This window comes from Acanthopagrus latus, chromosome 15 (assembly GCF_904848185.1).
Source record: "Acanthopagrus latus isolate v.2019 chromosome 15, fAcaLat1.1, whole genome shotgun sequence".
Taxonomy (NCBI): domain Eukaryota; kingdom Metazoa; phylum Chordata; class Actinopteri; order Spariformes; family Sparidae; genus Acanthopagrus; species Acanthopagrus latus.
In genome coordinates, this window is record NC_051053.1 from 7,931,792 (window position 1) to 7,958,715 (window position 26,924).

A 26,924-nucleotide genomic window follows, 5' to 3' on the forward strand; every position below is an offset into this window, starting at 1 on the left:
TGCCCATCGCATCATTATGGAGAGCCCCCTCCGGACCTCTCCAAGCAACCTGCTGCTATGCTCTCTGTCAAAGTCTTGTTTGGACAAGTCCACATATACAGATAGTTCACGGCGGCGCTACACTGGAGCCAATCAGAGTCCGTCCCATTCCCCTGCCATTATTCACAGGGACCAGTTTACTTTACTGCTCTTCTACACTGCCTCAATCCATATATGGATCCGAGATGCTGCGAGTATGAGTCCTGCTCCTGTGTAAGGACAATTCCTGAGAGGAGAGGAGAGGAGAGGAGAGGAGAGGAGAGGAGAGGAGAGGAGAGGAGAGGAGAGGAGAGGAGAGGAGAGCGAGGTGGACCAGAGTCTCCAGTCTCTCTGGTTTGGATTGCAGCCGCTTGTCTATACCCAAGCACACACAGAGGGCTGGGGGGGGGGCTCTCTTGCCTTCAGGTCTCAGGGGTATAAATACTGCCGTTTTTGCTGCTGGGGTCTCCGGTTTCCCCAACATAGAATCAGATCTAAAGAGCAGGGACCACCCCACCGCCACCACACACAAACACAAGTTACATGTGATTTCTTTAAAATGTGGAGGAGCACACAATTTCAAGTGCGACCTGTCAGGTGGGTGTTAAACCAGTGGGGCAGCTGTTCATGGAGGATCCTCTGTGTTAAAGTAAAGAAGCTGGAGAACAGAGTGTGGGTGGGGCTGCAGGATCTGCAAGTCTCAGTCTGCTGCCTGGAGAGACTCCTTCTCTCAGCTGCAGCCAGCAGCAAGCTGAATCCTTGGGCTTTATTTAGACCTGGACATTTAGGCCTGGAGACGTGAACTCCTGACCCACCTTTTAATGAACGTAGATCATGTGTCAGATGCAGGTTTGACGCTTCATGGAGAAAAACAACAAACACCTGCTTTCTTTACCATTACAGGCGCTGGTGCAGCTCCTCGCCGGGTGGACTCGCAGGTGTTGGAGCTGAGCTCTGCAGCATGCATCCAACACAGTTATGTTTACAACGTCCCCTGCGCACACTGCAGCTCGAAATCACAATCTCTTCCCATGAAGTTACCTCGACACTTCCCTTTTTGGGGCTACTGGCATGCATGACGTAATTTGGGAAGCGCTCTCACTTGCAGCGTGTGCGTGTGTGTGAGTGTGTGTGCGCGTGGTGGTGGTAGTGGGGAGGGGGGGAAGCGTCAGTGCGCACCAACACCAACCCGCTTGGCAGCTGTATTCCTTCGCTGTGATTGGGCGGAGGGCGGTGATTCCTTCTGTCACGATTTGGGTCGCTCCCACCGGAGGACACCGACCGTCTGAGTCCAGCCTTCACCGAGGTGCTCACCAGAGGAGACGGTGCACACAGGCAGGGGGGGAGAGACGCATGAGGGTTTCGTTCCAGGAGCTGGACTGACAACTCGGGATTTGTCCTCCTGCCTAGGAGAGGAGAGGAGGAGAGGAGCGGAGAGGAGGAGAGAGAGGGGGGGATCTTCAGCTGGAGCGACCAGCCGCCTTTTCTTCTGTCGGGTCTGCGGTAAAAGTCGTCCACGATGCCGGTGTTCCACACCAAGACCATCGAGAGTATCCTGGAGCCGGTGGCCCAGCAGATCTCCCACCTGGTCATCATGCACGAGGAGGGGGAGGTGGACGGGAAAGCCATCCCGGATCTGACGGTGCCGGTGGCCGCGGTGCAGGCGGCAGTCAGCAACCTTGTGCGGGTGAGTCCCGAGTTCTGACCGAGGGGGCGTCAATTCCCATTTATCATCCAAACTTCCGAACCCGCCTGACACCTGACAGTACCGCTTTCTCAATCAGCACCACGGATCGGGCAGATCAGCAGCAGATCAGCTGCATACACACAGGCGGCGGCTCGCTGTTTTCCCCGCGGTGCTCCCAGGCAGATTTCTGGCCACAGCATCTTGATCTTTGCCTGCCATTAAAATGATAGAAAAGCTGCCATACATTCAAGCGGCCTGCGGCAGTTTTCCACGCACACAGCACACAGCGACACGACAAACTTTGCCCCCACTGACAATCAGATGGCCGCTGAGCTAAATGAAGTTTGTGGGGCGGAAGAAACGGGTGCTGATTGAATTAGCAGGATGCGTGTTTCTAACCCCCCCCCCCCCACACACACACACACCCCCAAACTCCCCTCTCACCCCCCCTCTCCCTCACACACACTCTCTCTCTCACTCTCTTGAAATGTCACTTGTGTCAGAGGCAGAGTTGTGCTGTAGCTTCCTGTGCTCCCAGCTTCATTAAACTGTGTTGGATTACTGCAGAACTTGCAGTCTGTGCAACAATGACTTGAGGAGAAAAGCCCAGCACATTCATCACAGCAGCCCCCACAGAGGAACAGATAGGCTGTGTGGTCATTTATCAGACTCTCACACTCTCTTCCTGGCTCCCCAGTTCTGACTCCTCCACTAAACCTGTCCCATTTAGCTCCTCTGCGTCGTCTCCTCTCTGTCATCCTGAGTCTAGATGATCAGTTTGTGGAGAAGTGAAGCATCGCCTCGGTCAGATGTCTCCTCTGCTGTTCACTGACTGGAGAAATCGATACAGGCCACATCATTAATGCTGCCCCGGGTCGCTGTTATTGATGCAGGGGGGACAGGGCTTCATTCACTCAGAAGAAATCAGCAGCAGACGGAAGGAAACTCGCTCGCTCCCACTTTAATTATTGAGGGAGAAAAGAAGCTGGCTGCATGTTAATTTGGGTCCGAATGTGTTTGAGAGTGTGGGAGGTCACACTTGGTGGGGCAGGCTTCTGTTATTGCAGGCTGTGTGTCAGACGGAGGAGCTGTCTAATCTGTGCTTTCTCAGGATGTAAACAGACGACCTCTCCAGGAGCACCTTGACACCTTCATTTTGCTCTCGCCTTCATGTCGTTGTTTCTTGTGTTTTGCTTTTGTGCAATCGCTGCATCATCAGTGGGCCTCATTTATAAAACGGGCATGATGCATTTTGGTCTTCAGTGTGACTTAAGCAGAAAACCATGTATAAGTAGTTATCTATAAAGTCTTACTAAGACTTGGAAATTATCTTATATCTAAGAGAAGTTGAGACTTGACATAGTTTTCCTCCTGGTTATGTGAGGGTATTGCAGTTTAGGACTCTCAGCCTGTGCTGAACTTAGTCCACTGAATAATCCACGTTTGATTTTCTCCTCTGGTCCTTCCCTGTTCCTGACTAATATCTCATTTGTGCTGGCACCACATAAGAGGACATCACATAGCATTACAAATAGGGCTCTTAAAACCTTCTTAAGCAAGGCTTTTTATGCATAGCATCTTTCATGAATCGAACCGAAGCACACCGTCGTAAAATAATCTTATCTGATCTAATCTAATGAAGTTCAAGAACATTTTTTTTCTCATTGAAGCTCCTCTGAAAAACAAGATACTTGTTTTCAGTTGGACTGCCTTTCTGAAATAAAGTTTGAACTTGTTATTGTGATATGATCCTGGGATTCAGACTCCATGGTTTGCTCTTTGGAGAGGACCAAACTAAAGAAAGTACTGGCTCACTGCACTTTGTGATAAATACTGAGTATGACACATATATTTGGATTGTGCAAATATGCAAAAGTTCATTCACGTTTCACGCAATCAGTGTCCATATTTACTTTACACACTAATGACTGGAGTATAGAAGTGGCCTGTGGAATAATGTTAAATCAAGCCATTTAACTTCGATATAAAATGCTTTTTTGAAAAACCCTTGTGGAGTGGATTATAAATCTAAAATCTTTAAAGGGACAGTGCACCCAAATATAGATTTGGAGGCCTGGTGGGTTTTTTTTGTGTGTGAATTGCTCCTTTAAAAATGGTGAATAAGCCATTTTTCTTATTGTTCAAAATGTCCATGGCTTCCCTGCACAAGGACACACAAGATCATTCTGATAAATATCTCATTAACTGATAATGAGAAGGGCTCCTCGGTCTAGTGTCTTGGTGAAAAATCCCCTTCGATGTGATTACCATCCTGATGCACCGAGTCCTTGTTATCCCATCACAGCCGGCCACACGTCTCCGTCTCTCTCTCTCTCTCTCTCTCTCTTTCTGTGCTTGTCCTCGCTGATCCATTCAGCTAAACCATCCAGACAGTGAGCAGAAGGAGGCTAATAGCAGCCCTCAGGCAGGTCGATGGGTCTCAGATGATGGAGATGCAAGGCTACAGGGAGAGATAAGGGCTGAGGACACAGTGACACTGGTCTGTCGGACAGAGGAAGCGCTTTTAGGATGGAGGGAAGAAAAGTGGGACGCAGTAGCAAGTTTAAAAAAAAAAAAAAAAACGAGCTTGGCTCCCGTCTTTTCAGGCATTTACTGTAAGATCTGAGGCGCAGACAGTCTGGGTAACAGCACAGCTCGGTGCCCACGCGTGCAGCTGAGGGACGATGAGTAGTTTCACTGATTGAGGGGTGAGCAGTAAGAAGTGGGTGACAAGAAGGTGCTGAGAGAGGGCACAGAACAGTGCTTGTAAAATCAGTAGCAGTCGGTTGCCGGGAAGATAAACTTAATTGGATGTAAAGGAAACCAAAAACTTGTACCCCTCTGAGCACACATGCTTTTATTTTAGAACGCTGATTCATTTCTACACCTGCGCAGTCTGAGCGAAGATATAACACAGTTTACAGCAACATGCCACCGTCACCACAAGAGTCCCCACTGCACACTGATACAATTACACCGTTAACCCCGTCCGGGGTGGGCTGGCCGTGGGGGGTACTTAGAAATCTAGGTCACGGAGACACTTAGACACTCACGCATACGCAGAAGACGGTGTCAGTTTCAATCTGTCAGAGGTTCTGCGTGGGCTAACGGCGCTGATTCAACTAAAGATCTGAGAGATGCTGCTGGTGTGTTTGCCTGAAAGTGTGAGCCTGCTGAAGAAGTTGTGCCGCCTCAATGGTGTTCAAGAAGACTCCGCTGCTCCTGAAGGAGTCAACATACACCCTTAGTATGTCTGAGGGGGAAGGGGGAGGAAGGAATAAATAGATTTACCGCTGAGTGAAGTAACCACCACACTCTGACAAGGGCAGAGCAGAGAGAGAAGAAGAGGAAGAGGAGGGATGTGGAGGAGTAGAGCTGTCTAACAGTGCGATGCCGAACGAGGGAAGAAGAAGAGGAGGGAGGAAGAGAGGAAGAGACATAGCCATTTTCAGTCAGACGGCGGCACCCTGTCAGGGAGGGAAAGTGTCTCTGGCGTCTTCAGGCCAGACTCTGCCAAGCCTTACAGTCCACCCACCCTCCTCCAACCCCCCCATACACACACACACACACACACACACACACACACACACACACACACACACACACACACACACACACACACACACACACACACACACACACACACACACACACACACACCAACTGTTCCCAGCATGCGCCTCCATGTAAATATGAGCCATCTCTTCTTGTTCACTGGCAGACCCATCATGAGTTTCCGGCTGTGGGTCCACACATCCCCTCTGCTTCTCAGTCTGCCTCAGATCTCCTCTTGGCTAATACAGCGAAGGAGAAATTGTATCGTTTTGAAAAATCTTTGTGTTGATTTCTCAAATGCTAACATTTGTAGCTGATAAATTGGTAAGTTGTTTAGATCTTAGATCTTGCTAATCAACTATGTAATTCATGTTCACATAAGTCCCTTATGTCTTTACAGCCGCACTGTCCAGGCTTTTGTATGAACAATGGACTATGTGGTCACTGAGTGAGAACCAACAGAAAAGCACCACCCAACTCTTTTACCTCCTCCCAGCTCCACTTAGTATCTTTAAGCTCATTGTGTCAGTTTTTACATTTCAGAACTTTACAGGTCCAGTGTGCAGGGATTTTAATTACTAATTCATTACTGTATCATCACCTGAAACTAAGAGTTGTGATGTTTCATTACCATAGAATGAGCCTCTACAGAGGTAGTGGGGAGTCCGCCATGTTTCTACAGTTTCCCGGAACACACAAGCCAAACACAGACTCCAGAGAGGGCATTTCATGTTCTTAGCAGCTAACCTGTTACCACTTAATAAGACCAGTATATGTCAGATGGGATTTTTAGGTTGTTTAAAGATTCCAAACATTTGCTTTGAGTACAGCTTATTGTAAGCCAGATTGGCTTTCTTTTTCTCAACTTCTCACCATTTTGACACACATTGTAGATGATTCCCTGATCGATATAGCAGACAGCAGAGAGGTGGCAGGATATAAGGGGAGACGGGAGGGACGGTGTGCAACAGCTAACCTCAGACATTGGGATTACATGTATTTAAACTTTAGTTCACCTAGACACCAGCAATTGGACTGAAATTGGTTTTGTGTGATTTTAACTTCAGAGCAATAAGCTGATGAAAAAAAACAAAAAAAACAAAAAAAAAACAGAGTGTGACGGTTTTGCCCCTGCCAGAGCTGATGCCTGTGGATCTGAGGTAAGAGCCGGCTGATTGTACCGTGTCAGCTTTGATTGGCAGCTGTCTGTTTCCTGCTGAAGCAGTGGCACCTTCCAGGCTGCACAGGCACACACACATCACACTGTCAGTGTGTCCAGCAAACCACTTACCCGGGCATTAATTATGTATAGAATGATCGATTGCAACATAAAGTGTTGCTGCTTACAGGAAACTCTTTGATCAGTCACCTGATGTGACTCGGCCAGTTTGTCTGGGGTTTTTTCCCGTCAGGGTGTGCTCCACTCGTAGAGCGGCATTCCTCACATTTTACAGTTGGGAAACCAGGAAATTCACTAAGAATTTATTTAGTGTTGCACACATTGCACACATTAATTACACAAGGATCAAATCCCTAATGAAACTAGATTAATTGTGTCTGTGGTTCCTAAAATACAACGTCTGATAATGACATTAATTATTGATGTGATACAAGCACAAAATAGATGAGCACAACATCGGGTTGTTTTTGTCGCTATGTTTTTTGTTATTACCAAGCACAGCGTGAGCAGAATAGGAGAGAGAAGTCTACAGCAGCATAAATGTCTATAATTGCAAAATGGCTTGTGAAATCGGAAAGTAACTCAAATGTGAGCAGTCGACTGGTTCCATCTCAGCTGGTGAATCTGCGCGCTGTGTGACGGCAGCCTCCTGAATCTCTGGAGCCAGAGAGTCCATTAGCTTACAGAGAGGCAAGAGACTGATGTCATCATCTCACTGTAATTGCATTCTCAAGTGTGTGTGTGTGTGTGTGTGTGTGTGTGTGTGTGTGTGTGTGTTTGTGCGTGTGTGTGTTCTGTGTGTGAGAGTCAGTGCTGCAAAGGGTTGTGGTTTTTCAGCCAGCTGTGTCATTTTATAAACATCTGCAAAAGAAGCGGTCGATGTCACCCTGCTGTGTTTGTGTGTGTGTGTGTGTGTGTGTGTGTGTGTGTGTGTGTGTGTGTGTGTGTGTGTGTGTGTGTGTGTGTGTGTGTGTGTGTGCTGCCAGGGGTCAAATAGTTGGTCATGATTTTTGCTGCTAGCCTTTTATAGGACATATCACACTTTCTATTGAAAAAAAGGGGAAAATCAGGTGACGTGAAATGGTTTCTTGTCAAGCTTCTAATCACTTTTTTAAGAATCCTGGACATGACTTAAGGTACACTTAGTTTAACAAGACAGTGTGCAGATAAGAAAGTCTCAGAGACTGTAGAAATCTAACCTTCATAGACAGAAAGCCAAAAGCAAGGCAGCAGAAAAAAAACAAACAGTTAGTGTTAGCTGATTGATAAGTCAAGGCTACTGTTAACATGTAGAATTCCTCTTTTTTATAGATATTATTATATGATTTTGGTTTGATTCAATACAAGGGCCTGCGAACGATATGAGACGACATCATAGGCCCATTTACCACTCTCAGTTACATTCACATCAGATCACAAAAAGCAACTTAAATATGATTTGACAATCTTATTACTGAACTTGTCGGTGGAAGTATTATTTCATCAATTGTTCCAGACATTTAAATTTCAAAATAAAGGCGTATCTTACCAATGGCAGCGATATGATTTGTTTTCACTTTGCATCGATGCTATTGGATCATTTGGTCATTGAATCTATATTTAGATCCAGATGGATGGATCAGTAGATACTGTTTCTCTGCAACACAACACATAGACATAGACATCATAATGTATTAATATAAACTGTTATTTCTTCACATTCTGCTAATACTTGCTGAAATTCTGAAATATTGCACCTTTAATACATTACCAAATCAAAGCAGGACTTCAGTACTTAACTTTGTTTTTTATTGCTCAAAATGTTTGACTGCAAAATAGAACGTCATGTTTGAGTGCAAGAAAATCATCATAGTTTGGAGGTTGAATCTCGTTCAGAAAGAAAACATTGTGAGACACAGATGGAAGAAAAACTCGAGCAGCTCTAAAAGGAAAATCAATACTCCCCGTCATGACTGTCGGGTTCGGTTTGTTCAGTGAAAAGGAAACATCCATTTGCTTTCGCCGGATACTGAATAGCATTTCTGATTCAGTCCTGGCAAACACTGCTCTGGAATGGACATGTATGCATTTATTCATTCAACCTTTATTTTAATGCAGAAAGGCAGGAAGAAAGACAAACAGGAAGCTTAGATCAATACAAGCGTGAAAATGCTAAGAATACTGGTGAAATGTGAAACCATAATAATGAATTAACAATTAGAATTGAAGACAGAAGCTCGAAAAAGGTCAGCTGGAAATGAAGTAAGATGAAACTTGAACTTCCCTAAGGATAAAAGTGAAGCGTAGATTCTTGCAGAGGCACAATAAGAAACACAAGTTCAGCAAAAGAGGCCGGCAGCTGCGAAACATGAGCGCTTGGGCTGAATTAAACTTTTTCATGTATATTAACAGTCAGCTGAGCCTGAGCTGTTTCTCCGTGAAGCTCGACAGATATGACATGCACGCATGGTTGAAATAGGTGTGAATTGATACACACCCGTTCACCCTTCAGGCTAATAATAGTGCCCCGTTTGAATAGTACTTCCTGTCTTGCTGCAACCAATTATAATGAAATAAATGGTCCACCTGTGTGTGTTGCAGGTGGGGAAGGAGACCGTTCAAACCACCGAGGACCAGGTGATGAAGAGAGACATGCCCCCTGCCTTCATTAAGTGAGTTCTTTGTTTACCTCCCTCCGTCCCTCTCTGTCTCACCCACAGTCACTCACACACAAAATTGTGGGAATGAGCCACTTTATCTCAGCGGACAGAGAACTTGTTTTAAAAGAGGATTCCAGCCGACTTAATGTCAGGAAACGTGGCTACGTTCCCAGCTGCAACAAAGAGCCACTTCTGAGGCCCGAGTGAGCCCAGCTGACCGTCCAGCTCCAGCATCCAGATCCTCTGAAGGGCTGTTTGTTGTTTTCCAGCTTGGATCTGAAGAGCTGACATGAACTCTGGGCGCTGGCTGAGAGCTTGCTTCTCAGCAGTCCCGGGGACTTAGACTTCAGGCTGTGTTTGCGTGCCTGTACGTGCATTTGACTGAATTTTTCCCAGTTTGTTCCCTCCCCAATTTTCTTTTCTGTCGTCTCTGGATTTCCAATTAGCTGTAGCTGGGTCCACACACACACACACACACACACACACACACACACACACACACACACACACACACACACTGCTCTCTCAGGCCCGCTCACACATACATGTTGCGTTACACCATAAATCTCACTCACATGGTTTAGAAGGGGGGCGTGTGGGAATGTGAACCAGCCTAAATATAGATGAACCAGCAGCCATCGATACCCTGACCAATGGGGGTCAGAAGGAGGAGGGACTTGGTCTTATTCAAGTGCTCTTCAAATCCATCACTTTCTTCAGGTTAAAGTCATTATTGAGGAATAGGCATAAAATCCCAAGACACTGACCATTCTAGCAAGAAATTAAAGGTTTTGCTATGTCAAACACAACACGGAATTCCCTGTTTAATTATTGCATCCACAGCTTTTCTTTGCTTAATACTTGGAGGAGATGTCCTTCCAAATGCAATCTCCACTTTTCCCTGTGTGTGCACCTTATAACACCAAGTGACCGTCCTGACTGCTCATCTTAAGCCCGCCATGTTTTTTTGCAGGGTGGAGAACTCCAGCTCGAAGCTCGTCCAGGCTTCTCAGATGCTAAAGGCGGATCCGTACTCTGTCCCTGCACGAGATTACCTGATTGACGGATCCAGAGGGATCCTGTCGGGGACATCCGACCTGCTCCTTACCTTCGATGAGGCCGAGGTGCGTGTTCGTGTTTGCCACCTTACAGCCAACTGTGTGTCCTCAGGACCACTCTTACCTCAGAGGAGTGGTATCTTTCAGGGAAATAAAGCTTTATATAGCCGCATAGAGGAAGGAGGAACTCAGCTCAGAGCAAGACTGTAATGGAGTCTCAGATGCAGCCAGATCTAATCACCGAGATCAAATGACTTCCCTCTGTCATAACTCAGGGTGTGTGTTTGTGTGTGGCTGCCTCTGCGTGTCTGTGTGCTAGAGGATATGGTATCTACCAGCCTGCGTTGGTGTGTACGTGTGTGTGTGTGGGTGTGTCGAATCTTTGATGGCAGCTAAGTGAAGGCACATTGGGCCACGTGATAATGCTCACTATCCCAGTAGCATCAGTAGCCTCATTTTTGTACTAGCAACTTCTCACAGTCACAAGATGCACATCACAAGACTGTACACACACACACACACACACACACACACACACACAAAGACACCACTCAACGAACAGTGTAACTTCAGCGCTGTCTAAAAAAAGCTCCCACACACACAAGCGTGTCTCACCATTATCAGCTTGTGTTTTACGCTTCTTCTCATCTGCCTGTGATTATGTCTGTGTTGTATCCCAGGTGCGTAAGATCATTCGTGTGTGTAAAGGTATCCTAGAGTACCTGACCGTAGCTGAAGTGGTGGAGACCATGGAGGACCTCATCACATACACCAAGAACCTGGGACCAGGTCAGCAGGAGCACTCCCTTCCGAATCACTTTAGAGCCGCTGCACAGTCAGGACGAGACGACTCCATGTGGATCTTAAAATGTCACTTTAGGGGAGAACTTTAATTCTGTTAGACTAAAATTGGAGTCATGTCAGAAGCGTCCTCCACCCCAAATGTATTTGAACCAACATGTCCTCATATCTAAAGCACTGAGTGGATTGATTGCCAATAGCTCTCCAAAATGACATGACCACTGCAGCATACTAGCGACAGGGGTAATGGACCTTTGTCATGTGTTTGCAGTTTGGTTCAGTTCAGAAAAGATCGCGGTTGAGGTTAAATAAGTATGTTACTTATGTTACATAGCTCATGTACAAGCCTATGTACAATATGTTACGTGCATAGCTTGATTTGCATAATTTACATGACATAAGTTAAAATCGTAACTAAGTTAAAATAACTCCACATTGACTTTTGGTTCACTCAGGCATGAACAGCGATCTCCTGAAGGAAAGTCCTGCTCTTGTTTGACTCATCTGCCTGTCTTATTTTAGCATCCCTGTGCAGACTTTGTCGCTCCTTCTGCTCACTTCCTCCTTTGCTGCTGTGAAAATCACTGCGGCCACTAGAGGTCACTGCCTAAGAATAATTGCAAATATGAGTTTTAATAAGCTGCTGTCACAGTCCACCCACACAGTCTTTTTGCTGATGGTTTGAGCAGACACATTGTAGGCGTTTCTCTTCAAATTAATCTTAATGACATTTTGGGCTATTTAAATGTTTTATTTTTTTATTTTATCTCAACGTGGGCGGCTGTAGCTCAGCAGGTAGAGCAGGTCGACTAGTGATCGAAAGGTCGCTAGTTCAAATCCCGGCACCAGGCAAGGCTGAGCTGCATGTCGAAGTGTCCTTGAGCAAGATACTGAACCCCACATTGCTCATCAGTGAGGGCCCTGCGATGAGCTGGTGACTTATCCAGGGAGTACCCTGCCCTCGCCCTGAGACAAGGCTGGGATTGGCTCCAGCAGCAACACCCCGTGACCCCATGGAAAGGGATAAGCGGTTACGGACAATGACATGACATGACATTTTATCTCTACCCCCAAAATTCCCATAGAGATCAAGATTTCTTTTACAAGAGAGACCTGGCCAAGGTGGCTTTATTCAATAGCTGACAGGAGAAAATGTCTGGAAACTGGGGAGAGGGGGGGCAATAAAGCAACAAAGTTTTGCTGCTACCAATCCAACCAAGCAATAGCCGACCTCAGAATACATACAGAAATCTTTTTTTAGGTTGCAGTCAGTCATTTTTATATACAAAATGAAATATCGATGGTGATCCAAACAATGAGCAGATGACTTGAGAATGAAATTTGGTTGCCGCCTGTTGAAGGAAAACTGATATTTGTTAACCTCAAAAATTGCATCAAAGAATTGGAGTCCTGTGAGCAACTGAGTGTTTAATCAACTCCATTTACATTCAGTCCAGATAGACACTGTTTATTTATGATATTATAGATGACAGGTTTTATGCGCCTGCTCAAACATGAGCCATGCAATCAACCTTTGTGTCAGACTGTTCTCTGGGTTAAAACATCCATCAGTCAGAATTGAACTGTTCCCCTGACACTCAGATGCTGTGATTAAGGATCACTGGCGGGAGAGACGGACTATAAACAGGCTATTTACCATCAGAGGTAAAAGGTCAGTTGTGTTGTCGGTGCACGGTGGCATAATGAGCTGGAGGAAAATCTGATGCCAAGGCTTTCTCACACTTGACAGATGCAGTCATTGTATGAGATCAGTCATTCATGAAGAAATGATCTGTCTGGATGTGTTGGAACACGTCCGTGGTGAATACACCGGAGGATGCCCTCGGCCTGTGTTTGTTGGAGCTAAACACGAGGCTACGTCAATTTGTTTTTGACCTCCAAATTTTACAGCACTGTAAATTCTCCCCGTTCTCCCTCTTTTCCTCAGGGATGACCAAAATGTCCAAGATGATTGAGGAGAGGCAGCAGGAGCTGACGCACCAGGAGCACAGGCAGATGTTAGTCAACTCCATGAACACTGTCAAAGAGCTACTGCCTGTTCTCATATCAGGTGTGTATGTGCAACTGTGTGTGTGGCTGTGTGTTGGGGTGGGGGTGGGGGGGCAAACAACATTGGAGGTCACTGCACATCCAAGAGTTGTTATAGCAACCCTGATAATTACAGTCATTACTTTCTGGGGATGTCAGACTGACTACACACACACACACACACACACACACACACACACCGCCCACTAGCTGCTGAACGAGTGACTCTCATACTGTTACTGTTCAAGCAAAGAAGAGAAACTCTGTCACAGCTCTTGCAACGTTCAGCCATGCACGTTCAAGCAACACGATGGGACTTCTGCAGAGTCTCATCCCCAGGTCATCAAATATTGACCTGACCTGAACCACCAACCCAAAGCTTAACATGAACCTGGGGACGAGACTCAACAATCATCCAGCGTTCTTACCATTTTGCAGTTTATAGTGGATATAATCAATATTTTTACACGCCATCACTTGTGGTCATGTTTGTTGGTAGTAATGATAATTACAAGCTAACTCTGCAGTTCTTCATCCAGCTCATTGTTTTTGATGTCTGGTCTGAGACCTAAAAGGACTATGAACATTGGACTAGAAACATCTGCATCTAGCTAATGTTGATTCATATTTGCTAGATGCATCAATAATAATCCCTTCTAACAGGTTTGCCATACCAACTTAAAGAAGCTACAAAAAAAAGGAAAAAAAACACCTTCTGTCTAAAGATTTTGATCTGGCTTGCATGCAAATGTATTTGGGAAGTGAGTGAGAGAAGTATGCAACGCATTTTGAATACTTTTTTTTTTTTCAACTCAGCTGTTTGCAATACACATAGCAATGACGTAATGTATCTGTTCGGATCAATAACTGTGATATGGCGAAGCCTTTTAAACTTCATTCTCAGCACTCCGCTATTAAAGATTTTATGGCGTATGACATATCCAACCAGTATAAGTCTGACCCAGTGACAGGCATTAAGTATACCTATAATAATTACATAGAATTAACTGCTGATGGTCTTGTTTGCATATACACTGTATGTCATACAGAGAGATCAGTATTAAATGGAGACTGCTTCATAACCAGTTAAAAACTCTTTGTAGTTTCAGTTTGGTGCTGGTGATAATAATTTATTTCTGCTGCCCCCGAGTGGCCAAAATATCAACTAATACAGCTTTAAAGCTACTTGAATTTAAGTGCTCATAGCAAGTTTGACATTATTCTGATGCCGTTTCTTTTGGGCTTTTGTCGCATCGTCCTTTTCGACACTACAAGTTGCTGCTTTACTGAACCGTTTAATATCTCTTGCGTTGAGTTGACGCTCCTGCATGATCCGTAATCCTCAATCCACACGCTTTGTCCTCAGCTATAAAGATTTTTGTCACAACCAAGAGCAGCCGAGGTGCCGGCGTCGAGGAGGCTGAGAGGAACAGGAGGTTCATCTTCGAGAAGATGAGCGCCGAAATCAACGAGATCATACGAGTCCTGCAGCTCACCACGTGGGACGAAGACGCCTGGGCCAATAAGGTGCGACCTGTGCTGTATGACCTTTGGCCTCTTAATTTTACACTCCCTTAAAAACCAGAAAAAAAAACATTACAAGTCAGATAATCACATTTTGCTTTGGAGTGGCCCTTTTTGCACACACACATAGCCACACATCCCGCTCCGAGAAAATTCACTCTTTACTTTCTGTCTCCACTTTTTCTTTTTGCCTGGTAGTATAACTCCTGGTTTTTTCTTTTTTCTTTTCTTTCTTTACCTTCCTCCTCCATTCTTTTCCTCCCTGTAGAAGGTAAGCCTGTTTCTCTCCCCCTCTGCAGTTTCCAGCATGCAAGTGTGTGTGTGTGTGTGTGTGTGTGTGTGTGTGTGTGTGTGTGTGTGTGTGTGTGTGTGTGTGTGTGTGTGTGTGTGTGTGTGTGTAGGTGGACGTGTGTGAACGTGTGTGAACGTGTGTGTGTGTGTGTTCGAGCAAAAGACGGAAATATGTCCTCATGCTTACATATGTATCTGTCATGCTGGTATCTAACAGTAAGTGTGTCATGTGTTTTATTCCACTGACTGTTAGCCGAGTACACACACTGCATCACTATCTCGTTGTATGTGCATCTGTTTGTCTCCAGATGTCCTTTCAAGTCAAGTGGCTTGGAGCGGATGACGGATGTTTACGTTTTAAAGCTCCGTTTTTTTAACAATAACTGCCCCGGAAAATGTAACCCATCGTCAGTCATGGTGTTTTCTTCCTCATGTTGCTCATGTTTATGTGTGATGGAGCTGTCAGAAGTGCAATGAGAGGCTGTCTTGAGCTGATTGTACTCCTTTCTGAATGTTTTGGGCACGTCAGCTAACATAGGCTGTGTGCCATTTACTGTGAAGTTCAGATCTGTTTCACTAGTCTAACCTGTAACCCTGCATGTTTCTCCGCACACAGCTACCTCAGATAATGATCTGTCTGTTTGTGTGTTTGTGTGTGTGTGTGTGTGTGTGTGTGTGTTTGCTGTGGACGTACTCTGTGTATAAGCTGTGATAAGCACTTACTGGCAGTGTGCGGGGGAAACCGCTGGCACGCGATGACCGTCCCACTCCTCTCGGGTCATGAATTATAGAAATAAGCTGGTCGGTGTCCAGACACATCCATAATAGATGGGCTGTATTGAACGGCTCCACTTAAGCGGTTCATTCTCCTCTGAACTGGAAAGAGGCTTTTTGATATTTCTCCACCATTGATAAAGCAACGAGAGGGTTTGTGGCCCTTTTTGATGTGAGGTCGTTATCCTCCCCCAAGTGTCTAATTTGATTTACATCAGTGATTATTAATTTTCACAGCGCATCAGGTCATTAGCAAGGCTGTGCAGAATTGCCGAAAGTGGTCACAGTAGCAATTTAAAGGAAAAGCACACTCAAAAATGAACATTTAGTATCAATCTACTCACCCACATGCTCTTCGGAACTGGAGGCAATGCTCTCAGTCCACAAAACATTTCTGGAGCGTCACTGCAAAACAGCCTTACAGTGTTCTCCTGCACAAGTGTAGTAGATGGGGACTTGTTTTAAAACATCTAAAAAGAACAGAAAATACATCAAATTCCTCCTTGCAGCTCATCTGGCATGATCCAACCCTTTGGAAGCCCCGAATTTATTTGAAATTGAAGGTTTGAAATGATGTATCAATCCGATCTACACCTTCATGCTGCTGCAAATACTGACTTGCGTGGCATATGTGCGTTAATCCGCAGCTAAAAGTAGTCCCCCACAACGGCACTGTTCACTCCACTTTTAGGAGCGTTAGTTAAAAATGATGGTACCCATCCATTTAAGAAAATGGGGTATAACGTTTCAGTGAGATCTACATCTTTGGGAGGAATTAATGGGCTAAGAGCCACAGGCAAGGTAGAGTTAGATAGTATGATGAGGCAGATGAATTGCATTTTTATGCTGTTTCATGGACAGTATGAAAGAAGTATAAAAGAACCCCACCCCATTTCTTTAATCTGGGTTCACAACCTCGCAAACTAGAGTTATTTTAGCATACTCTTGTTAGAACGGTAATGAATTCGTTTTTAAAGGCCGCCACTGACAACTCTATTCATTTCTTTTTACCTCAGGATATGGAGGCCTTGAAGAGATCTCTGGCTTTGATTGAGTCAAAGATGGCACATGCTAAAGGCTGGCTCAAGGACCCCCATGGACAACCAGGTAGGTGGACTTTCATGCTTTCCACTGTAACACTTCATCAGGATTTTAGATGATGGTCCACAGTGTGATCCCGTGGCGTGTCCTTGTCCTCAGGAGACCCCGGTGAGGTCGCCCTGCGCGTCATTCTGGACGAAGCTGGTAAAGTGGGAGAGCTGTGTGCTGGGAAGGAGAGAAAAGATATTCTGGCAACCGCGAAGGCTCTGGGACAAATGACTGACCAGATTGCAGATCTACGAGCCAGGTAGCGCGTTTGTAATGAGACAAATGTAGTTGAACTGTCGTCTTTCTTCTTTCGCTTTTCAGCTGTGTGGGGTTTTTTTTTCCTCCATGACAGAGGCCAGGGTCCGGCCCCGGGGTGTGTGCAGCGTGCGGGCCAGTGCTCACAGGGCTTAGACTTGCTATTTGGCAAAGTGGATTGTGCCGCTCGCAGACTGGAGGCTCTAATCAATGCCAAGCAGGCCATCGCCAGGAGGCTGGATGCTGCACAGGTCAGATAAAAAAAACCAACAGAGTAATCAATGTGAACCTTCCCCCCAGTGAATGACACCTCCTCTCCACTCTCTATTTAGCCCATTTCTGCCTCTTTTGTCCTATTTGATTTCCAAGCGAGATTTTTGTGATTTTCAGTGAATTATTACGAGCTGATGTGGATTTGAACAACGTCTAAGTGCTTAAAACATACAGTGTTTTCGTGACCTTTTCCCATCCTTTAATCAGGTAACAACTTTGCCTCTTTTGTACACTTTTCAGGCCTGGCTGGCTGATCCCAACGGCGGTCCTGAGGGGGAGGAGAACATCAGAGCGCTGCTAGCAGAGGCCAAGCGCATCGCTGACCTGTGCGAGGACCCCAAGGAGAGGGATGACATCCTGCGCTCCATCAGTGAGATCGCAGGCCTCACCGCCAGACTCGTGGAGCTGCGTAAACAGTACGCTCTCCCTCCCCTCACACATGCACGGCCGATGACTCTTTGTGATTACTCTAAGTAATTCTTAGACCCTCTCTTTGTAGGCTCAAACTGCAACCTCATGCCGCCAATAGGTGGCATATTTTGCCTGCCTGGAAAATGTGTTGTTGCCTGTCAACCCTGGGCATCAGCCCTACAATAAGGTTGCTAACCGTTTGAATACGGGATGATGGGGTCCTGTGGAGGGTTGGTGAGAGTTAAAGGAAAATACCACTCAAATTCGAGGTTCATGCTGCTGTCGTGCTTGGAATAAGTTTCAGGCGTAGTCTGGAGGAAGGATTACTGGGGTTTAAGTCCAGTCAGTTTGATAAATGCCACTGTAAATCAGTGAGTCACAGCAAGATGAGTCACAGTTAGGAATATTTTTTTTTTTTCTGAGCTCCACTTCCACTCCATGTACGGACCACAAAAGGAAAACAGAGGTAAACATGAAACATCAAAGTAAATGAAATGACTCAGCTGGTGTCCAACAGAGACAGAAAACATTGCTCTTAGATTTAGAAACATTTTGTGATCAGCATTATGAAGGACTGACTGGCCACAAAATAAATGCTACAAAAAGAAAGTATTTCTCATTCCAAACTCAAAGATGACATTCACATGGCAGCCATTTTCCTACAGTTGTGTGGATAAAGTTTTATTCGTCTTGCTGTAATGAAACTGAAGAACACACCAGTAATGAGCTTTGGTCTGCATTTCATCAGATGAAAAAGTGGCATCAGCCTTTGGCGGTGGTGTTTCCCTTTAAGCTGGTGGTTGACAGGTGGTTGACGTTAAACATTTGAAGGGTTTGAAGTCTGTATGTAACAACGAGTTTGTACACCTTTTGTTTCCTCCCTCAAACCACCTCTGTATCTGTTGTTGCCTCAGGGGTAAAGGTGACAGCCCGGAGGCCCGCGCGCTGGCAAAGCAGATCGGGGCGGCGCTGCTGACCCTGCAGTCCAAAACCAACCGGGCCGTGGCCAACATGAGACCGGCCAAACCCGCTGTCACCTTGGAGGGGAAGATGGAGCAGGCGCTCCGCTGGGCGAACAACCCCGGCGTGGACGACAGAGGAGTTGGTGAGCGCGGGCTGGATGATGTGGTCAAAAATAAACACCCTGACCTTCGACACCTTTTTGTCAGCCTGTGTGGGTGATGGAGGGCATGTGACTACTCATTCATGCCAACATTCACCGTTTAATCATTCTGAATGTGGTACAGACTGTCTGACTGTGCTGGTGACTGGTGCCATTTCCTTAAATGCCCACAGCGAGGTATCCCATGCATGAATCACTAAATGACAAACTTGACCTACTTAGGGGAGCATTGCAGTGTTTTAATGCTTTGATGCCAGCTGGCTTATTCCTGTTTTGTCTTTTTATTGTCTCTTATCTTCTCACATGCTTCCCTTGTCGGAGCAGAGTATGAGATACTAGAGTGGAACACAGGTACCTGCCCGCTGTTTGCTTTCTAAGAAAATGTAACCAAACTCTGTAGAATGACTTCGCAGAAGCTTCCTGAGGACAACCGCAAAATACACATCCTGGTTTCTTAGTTACAGGAAAATAAAATACACGAGGTCATACCTCACACCTTGTATTCTTAGAACTAGACAATATGAAGATGCTCTGCTGCCTGTCTAAATAAGGACACGGAACAATTGCAGGTCAAGGAGCAATTTTTGTCTAGTTCTGATTGAACACACAGGAGATACTGTGTATTCCGGTGTGGTAATGACCTCTGCCCTGCGTTTCTCGATTAAGGTCAAGCAGCGATCAGAGGGATGGTCGGAGAAGGGAAGAGGCTCGCAGGAGGCCTGTTGGGGCCGTATCGACAGGATATGATCGGGCGCTGCGACCGAACGGAGGCTCTCATGACATCTTTGGCAGACATGGCCAACAGGGGCGAGGCCGAGGCTCCTCACGCACGAGCCACAGCCGCACAACTGCAGGACAGCCTGAAGGTAGCTCAGTGGTCTCACAAGCACACACGCGTTAACATTGAAATAAGTCAAAGCTCAGGTTTAAATTCATTAGAAAACTTTCACCGTGCATCCAAATGTTGTTAAAGCCCTCAGAGGTTGTTTTATATTATAGGAAAGATGACAACGTTTACACATTTACATCAAATATGGCCGAGTAAAATGATGCACAGGACATCTAGAAAATTTCCATTTGCAGCAATATGAAAGTCACTGAAAGTCCTGGTGTGGAGCTCCACCTAGTGGACTGACTCCAGAATCCCTGCTTCTACCAGGACCTGAGGCAGCACATGCAGGAGGTGATGACCCAGGAAGTATCAGACGTCTTCAGTGACACCACCACCCCGATCAAACTGCTGGCTGTGGCTGCAACTGCTCCTCCTGACGCCCCCAACAGGGCGGAGGTCAGTAACGTACAAAAATCTGACTATACTATGATGTTCATGTCTACAGTCTGATGCTGTCAATATTCACTTTTGTAGGTTTTCGAAGAGCGTGCTGGGAACTTTGAAGCCCACGCAGGTCGGCTTGGTGCGACCGCAGAGAAGGCCGCTGCTGTGGGAACCGCCAATAAGAGCACAGTAGAGGGCATTCATGCTGCTGTCAAACACGCCAGGGAGCTCACACCACAGGTGCTGATATTTGTTTAGCTGTCCCTGATTTGCATGGTTGCATACCTGGACGAATGGAAACATGCGGCTGCCAGAGTCTGAGCTTGACATGTCTGTTGATGTCCAGGTGACATCTGCTGCTCGGATCTTGTTGAAGAATCCTGGAAATAAGGCAGCGTACGAGCACTTTGACACCATGAAGAACCAGTGGATCGACAACGTGGAGAAGCTCACTGGTGAGGATTTTCTCAGCATTTCTTGTGTCACATAATTCATTGACAGCCTCTACACGTTAAAGGAGATGCGGTGTTACAGCAGCCTGCAATCGACAGATCTACCAAACTACATTAACAAACTGCAGATGGGATTTAAAGGGTTAATCCGCGTGTTCATGTGTCTGTCAGGTCTGGTGGATGAGGCCATCGACACCAAATCTCTGTTAGACGCCTCTGAGGAGGCTATAAAGAAAGACATCGACAAATGCAGAGTTGCCATGGCGAATGTTCAGCCCCAAATGCTTGTTGCCGGGGCAACAAGCATAGCAAGACGAGCCAATCGCGTCCTGTTGGTGGCCAAGAGGGAAGTGGAGAACTCTGAGGACCCGCGGTTCAGAGACACAGTGAAACATGCGTCGGACATCCTCTCACACACCATCTCGCCCATGGTGATGGATGCTAAGGCTGTGGCCGGGAACATACAAGATAAAGGTACCACAGTGCACTGTGCAAACACATGCTCAAGATGACACAGGTTTGTTCTCTTCATTATATGTCTTTATGTATCACTCTGTCCTCCACAGCTCTGCAAAAGGCCTATTTGGACTCGTGTCTGAGGATCCTGGCTGCAGTCGGAAAAGTTAGAGAAGCCTTCCAACCTCAGGAGCCCGACTTCCCTCCACCACCACCTGACCTGGACCAGCTCCATGTAAACACAGTCAAGCTAACATATTTACTATCACTCTTAGTAAAACTGTGCATGATCCACCTTATTTGAATATCCAGCCCTCATATTCCGCCTTTGTTCCCAAACTACGTATCTATGTGCAAAATATGTGTCCGTGTGTGTTTTCTCAAGGTCACTGATGAGCAAGCGCCGCCCAAGCCCCCACTGCCCGAGGGAGAGGTTCCCCCGCCTCGGCCCCCTCCTCCCGAGGAGAAGGACGAGGAGTTCCCGGAGCAGAAGGTCGGAGAGGTGCTCAGCGAGCCCATGATGGTGGCCGCCAGGCAGCTGCACGATGAGGCACGCAAGTGGTCCAGCAAGGTCAGTTCACACAAACACACAGAGGAATATACAGTTTACAAATCCACTCATTCCATACATAGAATCAGTAGCACACGTCCAGGTGCAAAACACTTGTCTGATGATGCAGTACTGTCTCATATCCCGTGAACACCCTGAAACCAAGTATTTTGTCGGGTTGATGCTGAAATGTGGAGATCAGTGGCCCGATCCCAATTTCAGAGGGAAACTGGAAACTGTCATCTGTTCGAGGTGTCTGCATGTAAGGTTGTTATAATGGCTTACACATGCACACTTACCTGCCCAAAGCCAATAGGGATAGAAAGACAATCAACTGTCACACCTACTGAAGAAATAGAGGACAAGTGCACCATTTATTCGCAGAATACTTCATATAGTTTGCACTCTGATCCCCGTTGGTGTCTGTGTTCTGTATGTGTGTGTCCAAGTGTTTTCGTGTGGAGGAACTGTGTATGGGAACACTGCAGTTCTGTGTAAATAACCATTGATTATCCAGGAGTAAAAGCCCTCTCGCTCTCTCTGTGACGCTCGATTTTTCACACCTGATTACTGATCCATGCATCAGAGGTGCACAATGTATATCTCTGTTTCCCAGCACGCCGCTAGACTCTTAAATACACCAGAGAGATTTCAACCACTGGATTTAGTTACAGTTAGGAATCCTTTGATTGCGCAAATGCTTTCAAACTCTCAACTCAGCCACTGCTAGAGTCAGAGTGAGGCCCATCATCCACCTGCCGCCTGCCCAAACCAGCTCCTCTTCCTCTTTTTTTTCCCCATCTTTGCTTGCTCGTGCAGTTTCACTTCCCTCTCCCTGCTCCTTCGCTCGTGCTTGTTCTCGCTCCTCCTCCCTCCTGTGAATCTCCTGTCCTCTGTTCTTCCATCCAGTGCCTCTCATACTGTACTAAATGCCTCCTTTTCCCATGCTTCCTTCCCTCCTGCCATCCCTGGCTTCCCCCCCTTCTTTCTCCACATTCCTCCTTTTTTTCCTCCTCCCGCCCCCTTGGCCGCCCCCCCCACCCCCACCGTCGCCCCCCCCCCCCCTCCTCCCTCCCCTCCCTTGCCCCAACCAGCCTGAGGATGAGGAGACAGTAGAGGAGAGGGAGGTAGATGATGAAGATGAGTTTACTGATGGTGAGGATGACTATGAGCCAGAGCTGCTGATGATGCCCTCCAACCAGCCTGTCAATCAACCCATTCTGGCAGCCGCCCAGGCTCTCCACCAGGAGGCGCGCAAGTGGTCCAGCAAGGTCTGCGCACGCACATGCACATGAACGCACACACAACCACACTGTGGGTCGGATGGTATTTCTTTGACCCCCCCCCATACACACACACACACACACACACACACACACACACACACACACACACACACACACATCCACGCATGCAAACACAAGGAACGCCCTGCAGGACGGAGATGAAACACCTTAGCCGAGTCACTGTGGCTGCACAATCGACAGGCTCTGCATCTGCCACTACCATGGAAACCTCCAACCAGCTGTGGCTGCCTTTCTCTTTTACTGTCGTTGCATCACACTCAGACTTGGTTGAAACGGTTGTACTAAAGGTCGAGGACTGATGGAATGGCGAGTTTGTTTGTTGCACCACGTGGATAAACTGGTACTGGCTTCACACGTCCCTCCCTTATGTTCATGATTAGGTAAAGTGGTTTAAAGGAGGAGCCAGGCGGCGCTCTGTCGCGCTCCTATCGCTGTTGTCAATCACTCGTTGTCTGGCCAACCTGTGAAGCCAAGGATGACAGTTTCCCAAAGACTTCTGGGTGATGTAGTTTTGACACTAGACTGCCTGCCTGCCTGCCTGGTATGACCACCTGCTTCTGCTTCTCAGTGTCAGGGTGTGAACTGATCGCATCATCACCTCATGGGTACTAACCTCATGTTGATGTGAGGGAGACGGTGAGAACCTCGACACTGTTTGCCTCTAAAACTACGGATTTTAACTTCAGATTTATCTTCTTCCATGAGGACTGAAGAACACGTGCTAACCTGAACTGACACTGCATGCAGCTTTCTGCTTTTAGATTTAGTGTCTTTAGTGTTTGATAACACTGTTTTCAGTATCCTACATTTTGATTAATCCTAAAAAAATGACTCATACAATGTTTTCATTGCATCCTCATCTCGTATCCGAAGCCATGCTCCTCTCCAGTATCCTGCTCACAGCTCTCATTGCTGCCTCCTCCTCCTCACAGGGTAACGACATCATCGCAGCAGCAAAGCGGATGGCCCTGCTGATGGCAGAAATGTCTCGGCTGGTGCGCGGTGGAAGCGGGAACAAGCGAGCGCTCATTCAGTGTGCAAAGGACATCGCCAAGGCCTCAGATGAGGTGACGAGACTGGCTAAAGAGGTGGCCAAGCAGTGCACTGACAGACGCATCAGAACTAACCTGCTACAGGTAAGGACAGACACACTGGGCCTGTTCACACCTCGCATTAGGATGTGTCTCCACATATGTCTAGAGAGATTCAACATGATCCCCTTATTGTGAATGTTTTTTTTCACCGTGATCCGCAATAAAATCTTTCATGGTCCATCCCCAAATCAGACAGCGTGTTGAATCGGTGTGGTTGTGGCTTCCTCTTTCCGTTTTGCACTTAAATATGATGCTGTTGATACACAAACACTTGCGCACTTCCACTTACAAAGAGCGCGTCAGTTGAGGAGCTGGCCCTTCAAAACGGGCACACTGATCACCGCTTGTGATCTGATCACCCAAAATGCGCGTAAATGCCAGGTGTGAACAGGGCCATGCCGACACAAACACACGCCGAAAAGTCCTCTATGTCTTGCGCGGAAAATAATTCACATACTTTTGCCCTTTCAAAGGTGTGTGAACGAATCCCCACCATCAGCACCCAGCTGAAGATCCTCTCTACTGTCAAAGCCACCATGCTGGGAAGAACGAACATCAGCGAAGAGGAGTCAGAGCAGGTAATCTCACAAAAATGACCATATGGAGTAACAATTATTGTTGTAATTATAGAGTGATTAAGGTGTCTGTGCTGGAAAAATGTTTACACGTCTTTATTTACTGCAGGGTAGCTGAAGAACTTCTGGCCAGAATCTATTAAGTTTTATCTTATCTATCAATCAATTTGTTTGTTATTTGAATTTGTTTATTTGAATTTGAACCAGCAAAGTGATTCATCTTATGAAATAAAAGCACAACATTTTCCTCAGTACACGTACTATCCCAAAATTGTACGCAGCTACTTTTTTATGTCTCCTCGCTCTTGTTATTTCGCCTCTAACCGCCTCCCAATGTTTCCCTGACCAGGCCACAGAGATGTTGGTCCATAACGCCCAGAATCTGATGCAGTCAGTGAAGGAGACGGTCAGAGAGGCGGAGGCAGCCTCCATCAAGATCCGTACGGACGCAGGATTCACCCTCCGCTGGGTGCGCAAGACCCCCTGGTACCAATAAACAAACCTGGTCACTGAAACGAGTTTAAACTAACTTGGACAGCACACACCTCGAGTCAAAGTAGCAATCAGCAAACTCACCAAGAGTAAACATGTGCGTGTCCTCAAAGAGGAAACTGCAGGTGATGTCGATCCATCCTCCGCTGTGGTGTGGGTGTGTGTCTAACAGGTTCCGTCAGAAAAATCAGGTTTCATTGATTGGCGTGAGTTCAGCTTTGCTGTCCTGTTCCCTTTATCTGTATCTGTGGAATCACGCGGGCTAACGGGAGACAGTTTTTAATATATATTTTTGGTATGTTGTGTTACAAGAGTTTATTCAGATCCCAGGTATATATATTTTTTGCATGGAAACTTGTTCTATTTTCTAAAGGCAGAAGATGACAACACTATCTCCTAGAGGACTTTTACTTTTAATTCATTTTTTCTCAGTGGGAGTTTCTTATTGTCTATTGTACATACAGTGGTTATTTGTTTCACGGACAACACTCTAGCTATGAGCTTTATACACTGAGTTTGGAGTCTTGCGTGGGCTGATGAGCTCTCCTCTCTTCATGTTTACTTTCAGTAATAACGCTGTTCTTAACTAAAGATCAATGAATTCAAAGGTGACGGATCATCGCTGGTGTCCGGCGGTGTTTATACTTGAAGAACTAAAAGGTCATCTTGATTAAAAATTGTTATAGCTTAGAGGCAAATGACACAGTTGCAGAAGTGATTGTATAATTTGACAAAAATGAATAAAAATGTATGCTTGTCAGTAAAGGTTTTTTTTTTTATTGCAGGAGAGTTGATAGATGAAGGGTTTTTACTTGACTGTCGCAGTACGAGTGTCAGTCAGGTAAAATTCAAGATTAGTTAAGATTTTTTTCATTTGTTTTGAATTCTGTGTTTGACCTTTATTTAACTTTCAAGGTGAACAATGCCAAAGGATTTCCTTTACATTACTGTAAGCTTCATGACGCTCACAGGACAGATCGTTTTCTTTAGAGACTCTGAGGTACTTTTTAAGCAAAAAGAGAAAATGTTTTCTCTTGCTTGGCTTTTTTAAAAAAAATCTTTTATCTTTATTTTTTAAGTAATTATAGTGATTTGTCTCGCACTATCTCTGTAACAGTTGAACTGTTCCAACATTTCTTTTCAAAACTTTTCAAAACCATTGATTTAACAGTCATTCAGCATCCTATTTTTTTTTTAATCTTTTCTCCAGTGTTCCCACCCTGAATGTTCAGAGGCATCATTGTACCACAGATTTTCTAGATGACCCAGGTGGTTTCGAGAACAAAAACGACCTTTTTATGTGATATCTGGCATTGATGCCGATCAGTCTAGTTCTTTCAGGTTTAAATAATAAAACAAAACATTTATGAAAGGAGTGTTTTTGTCTGGAATAATTACACAGCACTTACAGATGAATTCATTCATTGATCGGTAAGATTGAATCGTTCCCTGAACAGGATTTCATCATCAAGTTTTCCTCCGTGGTTTTTACAGTGGCTAGAGATGTTTAACTGTTAAATGGAGAGTTTCTATGTAAACTGTATGAGCCGTCCACACGATGGGACGGGGACAGAGCTTTAAACAGCGGCACAGAATGTTTCACCACATTTTCATCTTTGTTTGGGCCCACCGAGCATGTAGCAGTCACTGACCCCTCACTGAGACCCACAGGGTGTACTTCTGTGTGTACTTGACGTGTTCATTCACACCCTGAATGTATTCTGATAGCTTCGAGCCCTGCCAACACATCTGCTGTGCCTTGGAAGAATAAAAGACTATAATGATGACGGGAGTCGGCCTCTTCATTCAACGGAATGAGTGTGTTTTTCAGGAAAAAAAGGGTCGATTTGTTGTATTCAAGCATTCAAAATTGTCCACAGCAGTTCTGGCACCGTGGGGCCATGTGGCTACTTTAGCTGTTTAAGAGAATGCGTAGCCATCATGTCCTTTTAACTATATAATAATAATAATAATAATAATAATAAAATGTCAAAA

The 26,924-nt window shown here is 45.9% G+C and overlaps 1 protein-coding gene across 7 annotated transcripts; it reads left to right on the forward strand.

Annotated features, from left to right (window-relative positions):
* Positions 1 to 1,278: 1,278 nt before the first annotated feature.
* On the forward strand, positions 1,279 to 25,694 carry LOC119033678 (vinculin-like). 7 transcript variants are annotated; one of them, XM_037124061.1, is made up of 24 exons: positions 1,538 to 1,705; positions 9,021 to 9,091; positions 10,053 to 10,203; positions 10,818 to 10,926; positions 12,887 to 13,009; positions 14,354 to 14,514; positions 14,780 to 14,782; positions 16,593 to 16,683; positions 16,777 to 16,924; positions 17,018 to 17,171; positions 17,434 to 17,609; positions 18,519 to 18,709; positions 19,052 to 19,078; positions 19,394 to 19,593; positions 19,887 to 20,015; positions 20,094 to 20,243; positions 20,350 to 20,458; positions 20,627 to 20,929; positions 21,022 to 21,146; positions 21,297 to 21,482; positions 22,556 to 22,732; positions 23,701 to 23,904; positions 24,336 to 24,440; positions 24,787 to 25,694. In XM_037124061.1, exons 1-24 carry the CDS (start codon positions 1,538 to 1,540, stop codon positions 24,931 to 24,933), a joined length of 3,408 nt encoding a protein of 1,135 aa, XP_036979956.1. In that variant the 3' UTR covers positions 24,934 to 25,694. The 7 variants fall into 7 exon arrangements, with proteins under 7 accessions (XP_036979957.1, XP_036979960.1, XP_036979956.1 ...); XM_037124062.1 differs by lacking the exon at positions 14,780 to 14,782 and having other exon boundaries at positions 1,279 to 1,705; XM_037124065.1 differs by lacking the exon at positions 22,556 to 22,732 and having other exon boundaries at positions 1,280 to 1,705.
* Positions 25,695 to 26,924: the final 1,230 nt, after the last annotated feature.